The sequence below is a fragment of the Amblyomma maculatum genome, chromosome 10, assembly GCF_055883805.1.
Source record: "Amblyomma maculatum isolate TAMU_Amacu chromosome 10, ASM5588380v1, whole genome shotgun sequence".
Classification (NCBI taxonomy): domain Eukaryota; kingdom Metazoa; phylum Arthropoda; class Arachnida; order Ixodida; family Ixodidae; genus Amblyomma; species Amblyomma maculatum.
The window spans coordinates 29,018,472-29,025,315 of record NC_139353.1 but is presented as its reverse complement, the minus strand read 5'-3'; the positions used below and the strand labels follow the sequence as shown (position 1 = coordinate 29,025,315).

At 44.0% G+C, this 6,844-nt stretch overlaps 1 protein-coding gene across 1 annotated transcript in view; it reads left to right on the top strand.

Annotated features, from left to right (window-relative positions):
• The first annotated feature begins 606 nt into the window (after positions 1-606).
• LOC146176001 (uncharacterized) overlaps positions 607-6,844 on the top strand; it is an 18,437-nt gene continuing 12,199 nt past the window's right edge. Inside the window, exons 1-3 of the mRNA XM_084580898.1 lie at positions 607-725; positions 4,283-4,425; positions 4,480-4,580. Of these exons, the coding sequence (XP_084437024.1) occupies positions 630-725; positions 4,283-4,425; positions 4,480-4,580 (340 nt within the window). The 5' untranslated portion in view covers positions 607-629. The remainder of the gene's footprint in view (positions 726-4,282; positions 4,426-4,479; positions 4,581-6,844) is intronic.

The following is a 6,844-nucleotide window of genomic DNA, read 5'->3' as shown; positions in this document are numbered from 1 at the left end:
CGGTAGTACACTCTTAAGTGCTGAGCACCACATTCTGCGAATTCTAGGTTTTCTTTATTTCATACGCTGATGCCTTTTTGTATAGCGAGAAGAAATTTTGAGAAGGGGTTTAAAGAACACAGGTGTAAGCTGGGGTTACCTTACTATGTTCAAAATGCTGGTGTAGCCTTTGGGCGTGCCATTAAAGCGGATGTGCTTTCTTTATTATCGAAGGTAAACCGACTTTGAATGAATTTAAAATGATATGAGGTGTGACATTTTAAATCAGAGAATGAAAGGTAAAATAACTTTTTAAAAGCGAATTGAACTCTACCACTGCTTTCACCAATAAGCAATAAACCTTCCCTTCCTCTTCATCAGTCTCCGGCTCGACATGTGATCATGTTTGACAAACAGGGAAAATACGTATGGCGGAGGCAGATTCATTTTTTACCTTTCGTTGATTGACGTGGCATGAAAATGTCAGAAGCAGCACAGCGATTCGATAATTCTTTTTTTCAATTTCGTAAAGTTTGATTCGTGTGTTTATAGGTTTTGATGATAACGAAGACGTTCTAGCATGTCTTCTATAAATTCAGCTGTGGTCTGCAGAATGGGCACAGAAAATATACCTGAGACGCCGAGGAGCAATGAACGGATATTTTCTACAAATATTTGTTGCAGTAATCTCCACTCTGCTTTCAGCCAGCGCTGACAAAGGTTCCCTGAATGTTGACATAAGAGAGGTATTTATAAATTTGTTGCAAATTTCTATGAATGTAAGTTCTCACTACGGCGGGCGTAGCGTCCATATTGTTCCCGGAGATAATTTTTATTTCCCCTGTTTTCCTCTACATTTTTTAAATTGGAACGTATTTTTAATCCCCGCAAAATACATTAAGAGTGCATAAAACATGAGGCACGGAATCACATTTCAACATGTACCATAACGGTTAAATATGAGGTGTGATCTAAAATGTCGCACCTCATATCCTTTCTCCTGCAATGATATGCGATGCGCTAAATTGTTCGCATACCTTGACTAAGTACTCTTTCTTCTGTATCTGCATGCAGACACCTAACAAAGATCCGGAGAAGCGCCAATAGACCCTTCACGTACCACTCTCGATAAAGCCCGTAAAGACCTATAAATCTATAAGCAGCTATATCTTGGGTCTGTTGGTTGTAGAAACTTGCAGTAATAGCTTTTTCTTTGTGCGGCTATTTCCTTGCAGATGGGCGAGAAAGAGAAGCCTTTCGAAAGTGAAATAGCATGTTTTTATTTTCACGCTTAGTCTTGACAACCCGGCTCCACTTAGTGCGGATTAAGCCTCCTCGGCTCTAATTCAAATTTATGTTCATTTATCTTCGTCATTCGAAGTGAAAGCGTCGAGATTATCCATGTAGACGAGACAAAACTCTTGGCGGCGCGTTGAACCACTAAAGTGCGATGAGGTGAAAGCCTCTATTGCGCCGTGGTCCGAAGCTCTCCACTACGGTACCTCTTTCTCTCTTTTAAGGCGAAGGTCGTTTTAGGGAAAAGGCCGCCTGCCTGGTGGCGCTAACCCCAAGCCACGGCTTTTTCATGGGCTCCGTTCTTTCAGCCCCTACAACATCACGACCGACACCGTCTGCTTAGACACTCGCATCAAGCGATGTCTAAAGTTCCGAGGAACTTGGTGATACCATCATTACCAAGGTCTGGCCTTCGACCATCTTTATAGCACGTCTAACAGGACTGAACGACGTCACGGCTTGCTAAGCCTATAGGAACGCAGATTGCCGGCATCCCTGACCGTACCCTGCACCAGCCGCACTGGGCTGCTGCACACGCCGCATAGCCGCGGACTCTCGCCCATACATCCTCATGTGCCTTGTCTGATCTGTGCGCAAACGTTTCACGCATCGCCGTGTCAGCGTGCCGAGCTCGGCAACTTTCCTTCTGCCTTCGAGCCAAGCGACAACCCGAATATGTCAGTGTTCTGTTCCGTGGACTACCACCTTCAATCGGTCATAAAATAAGGGTAGTTAAGATCCTCAATTTAGAATGGAGATGTCAATCACGCCTGTACCGAGTTCTTCTGAATGTCCACGTCGGCAGCATGGCCCATGCTTCTGCGGGCGTTCCACACCCTCGCCGACCAAACAACGTAGTTCCCCTGACGAAAAGTACTGAGCAGTCTGAGGTCCATGTCTGCTTAAGATCCGCAGGGACCAGAATGCAGTGTGTAGGTGATGTAACCTTTCCAACCTACGTTAGCCGTTTCCTTTCTCTCGGCCCTAAGAGAACTGTGCCGCCCAAGGAATCAAGGCTAGAATAACTTTCTTTTGTTCGTCAGGTGTCGCACCACAAGCATGCGGTTTTATATTCATGTTTATATTTAAAGTTTACATAAAGCAATAATATTATTCCCTGATGTTTATAAAATACTTAGGACTGTGTTTAGCAAAATTCGATAACAGTCCACCAAGCGGCAGTTTTTTTTTTATTTTAATCAAATTTGTCCGTTTCTTATATTTGTGAATTTTTGCAGATTTTAAAATAACATAGAGAAAGAACGGAGAATTTTAGACCTTCAAATGTTTCCACGAACAACGCACCACGCACGGATAATATAGAGAAAAGGTATCAGAGGAAATATTTGTTATGTCGTGCCAGAATATAGGGCTGAATATGGACACTTTTTAAAGCAAGCGCTCAGTTTTATATACTATACTTGTCCTAATTTTAAACAATATAACGTAATATAATTTTAATCTGCACTATTTCTGTGTGTGTGTGTGTGTGTGTGTGTGTGTGTGTGTGTGTGTGTGTGTGTGTGTGTGTGTGTGTGTGTGTGTGTGTGTGTGTGTGTGTGTGTGTGTGTGTGTGTGTGTGTGTGTGTGTGTGTGTGTGTGTGTGTGTGTGTGTGTGTGTGTGTGTGTGTGTGTGTGTGTGTGTGTGTGTGTGTGTGTGTGTGTGTGTGTGTGTGTGTGTGTGTGTGTGTGTGTGTGTGTGTGTGTGTGTGTGTGTGTGTGTGTGTGTGTGTGTGTGTGTGTGTGTGTGTGTGTGTGTGTGTGTGTGTGTGTGTGTGTGTGTGTGTGTGTGTGTGAGAGAGAGAGAGAGAGAGAGAGAGAGAGATAAATAGACCTATCTCTTGCGAGTGTTCAAGTTTTTCTTTGCCTTCGCTGCCAACAATACTAGGTCAACGCGCGCGACGAATGTCGGTGAGATCTGTTAGATTGTGTGCGTCGCCCAGGAATAAAGAGTGTAGCATTTAATTCAGGCTATTCACACGCAGGCAATCCACGCGGTATCGTACTCCTGTCTTTATTTTTCAAGACGATGACTGAGACTGCTAGGGCTTACTCTTCCATAATTGTATAATATCCAGTGTACGCATCCTTAGCCTTGATCGCAGATATGCCGGCATTCGCGCGCCAATAGGCAATACGAAACTCAGAGGCATCCTCCCCGGCTATGAAATGACTTACTCACTGAAGTGCGTAGTACTTTTATTAGGCCATCTCAAAAGATTCTGAAGCTGCTTTTGTGCTGACGCAATACCGGAGTATTGTTCACTGTCGGCACCGGGACGCACTGAGTTACTACGATCGTTCATGGGAAGTCTGAGAGGGCGAACGTTTTGGTCACTTTGGCAATTGTTTACGTGAAATCGGTGGTTGTATACTATTTTAAGGTGCCAAAATTCCCAGCATTAATTTGTTATAACTACGGAGCATGTATTGATTTCGAAACTTCAAGGAATTCCTCATATAGTTTCAATAGGTGGGCTCAATGACACCTGCATGTTTCCTTCGAAGAGGCATTGAGCCTTTTGTCAACCTCATCAGCGTCTACTGTGCCCAGAATGCTCGTTTCTGTACAACGATTACTTTATTCAAAATACTCAACTTGAGGCCTCAACAATAGGATACGTTAATAGAAAACGAAATTGTATATGGGCGCGAATTACTCTCGTACTACGTGGAACCGAAAGGCATTTTTCTGTTACCTGTGCCTCATGAAACACCCCGTCCTCCTTGTTTGCAGAATATTTAGGTTACCTCACTGTAATTACATGTATATCAGTTTAGCGCCACACAAGGGTGTCTTCTGTGTTTCTCGTCCACATTAATTCAGACAGCATTCTCAAAGGAATCCGGATGTTTGCTTAGAATTTGTCAAATCCTTGATGCGATTCTTTTAAGGGGTTTATTTTTTTTCGTAATTCTTTGTAGCGCATACCTTCAGATGAAGTGCTGAATGTACCGCAATTTCAGGTTTAGTTTCGCACAAGTATAGTGAAACCTTCCCTTTCAGTTTCTCAACACAAGCGAGATAATATGGACTTCGAACAGTACCTTCGACTCGACGGATATAAGAAGACCATGTAAAATGGACGTCAAAAGTAATATTACTGGGGAGCGGATTCAGTTTTCAAGATATGCAATGGACACTGCAAAGTATGGCACTTTTTCTTTATTAATTTCCGAACTGGCAGCGTTTATCTTTTTCAGGACATGGAAAGGAAGGAAGGATTTAGTAGGAATGTTTGGAGTTTGGAATCGGCAGAATGGAACGAAGAAAGAAAGGGACATGATGGATATCAGCATTAGGCGTAAGTTCCCAGCTTAGAACAATATTTGACACCATGTGCCACAAGAACCATTTATTTGAGAAATTATTTGACGACGGTAAATGTATGGTTACAAAACAGTTCATCGGCCTGGCTGCGGCCTACGTGTCGCCAAGAAGTGACTATTTTGTTCACATTTTCACTGCAGACCTTGACGCCACCTAAGTTTATGAAAAACCTATGGAGAACACTGAAGCTCCACCTATAAGGGTATGAAGCAATATATGGCAAAGTAAGATACCACCCGGCATATAAAACCGCGCTTGAACCAAGCATATTATTGCTCCCGCGGATGCTAGTGGTAATAAAACGATAGCGTTGTGAGCGAAAGATCAAGAGCATGGCGCCGGCAGGCGACAGCTGGCAGGTGACATGGCCGAACACTAACTGGACGTACGGTTTCCTGATGTTATGTTTGGCCGGAGCTGCCAACACGGGCCTCTTCTTTGAGTGCTCCTGAAGTGATATACCTTTTATTCGAAGCAAACAGCAAGCGATTCCTATTCGCTGCATGCAAGTCGCTAGGCGCGCTACAGCCGGCGCTGCGTTCGGCGTCACGGGTGGAAAGTTCTCAGTGCAGAGTCAGAAGTGCGCCATAAGAGTACATATACATAAATGCGTTAACGTATTTTTCATTTTTCACGGTTCAAGTACGAGGCCTATTTATCATTAAAAAAAATGCAATAACCCTGAAATAGGTTGAAAAAAAGCTGGAAGTGGCTTAGCTCAGCTATGACTGGATATACGTAGCGTGAAGCATACGCAGTAAACACGGCTCCGACTAAAGGTCAAGAGTCGGAGAGGAGGGCACGCCGGTGGCAGGTGGCGGCGAGGACCGCGCACCGTCTGTGGCGAGGAGGCGACACATCTTCGCATTTTGTGACGCCATGCTGCTCTCGCGCATGCGCATAACGGGCGGCGCAAACTCACGCGAATCTCTGCTCTGACGCGTTTAGTGTAGCTTTACGCTACAAAATTGTGGAACCTCAATTCGCAGGCGGTATATTTTTAAAACACCGCGTAGGTACGCACAGGAGTCATCCAGCGACCGGCACTAAAAGGGCACTAAAAGAGATGATCAGATCAATTGAGGGGGAAATCAGGGTGCTCGTTATAATACATGAAGGAAAGAAGCCAACAGTCGGCGACGCCAAGGAAAGCGTTGGGGATGGTACTTTATGTCTTTTTTTAATGTTTTACTTGGATAATCACAGAAATTAGTAATGTAATCTGTTTAGGGGAAAGATAATTAAACACAAAGTAGAAGAAAAAACAACGTGCCGATGATGGGAACCGAACCCACGACCTCCGAATATCGATCAATCATACAAGAACTATTTCGAAAAATTTTCTAGTTTCATTGGGCACTCACGTGGTAGCGGTTCGTTGTTCTGCTGTTACGTTTAGTGTAAACTTCGCTAGATCGCGCCACGAGTCTAATAGTAGGCGTACTTTGTTTTGTTTCAAATTTTGTATGCGCAATTTCGAAATAATGCTTTTGTTGCTCTTGATACTTTTACTAGGGGACAGATTTGTAATGTTTTTCATTTTGACCTTGCTTTCTTACTGGCGCGGTTCTCTTTTCCCTAGCACCTTCCAATGTCCATACGTTAGGCAAGGAAAATTAGACTTGTCCTCAGGGATTCGACGTATAGAAGCGGTTTGGTCCTTTGGCTGGGTCGTGGAAAGCCAGTGGTTCCATTAATTAATTTTATAATTTTTCTTAATAGTGATCGAAAGTTTGTGCCGACACGCTTTGGCGACACACTCTCGTGATACACGCTGCCGACAAGAAACAAAAATTGCTTTTTCAATAAAAACATGCCCTACATTACTGGTTCTGCTCCTTGCTGCCGAGACATTCGTTGAAGTTACGCCAACTGAAAGTGTCTCGTTTTCCACCGAACGTTAGGCAGCCCGAGTGGGAGGGTTCGAGGTCTCGGCTGGAAATATCGCATTATATCGTGCGGCAAACCTATGTACTTAAACTAAAACAAAGAATTGTGTGTGGCTGTTTTTACCAATAATGTGCGGGCATAACATCGCAAGAGTCGCAAGCGCAGATCGCCACGCAGAACCAAGAGAGGGAGGTCTGTGATGCGAGCGCCTTATTGCCGAAATGACGTGCAGTGAACAGGTAGTGTTTAGTACCTCGTAAAGCACCGCTCGCAACCCGGACTTGTAGTCGGGAATCACTAACTGCCTCATCGGGGGATATCAGTGTCATGAAAAGTATAGATAGTACT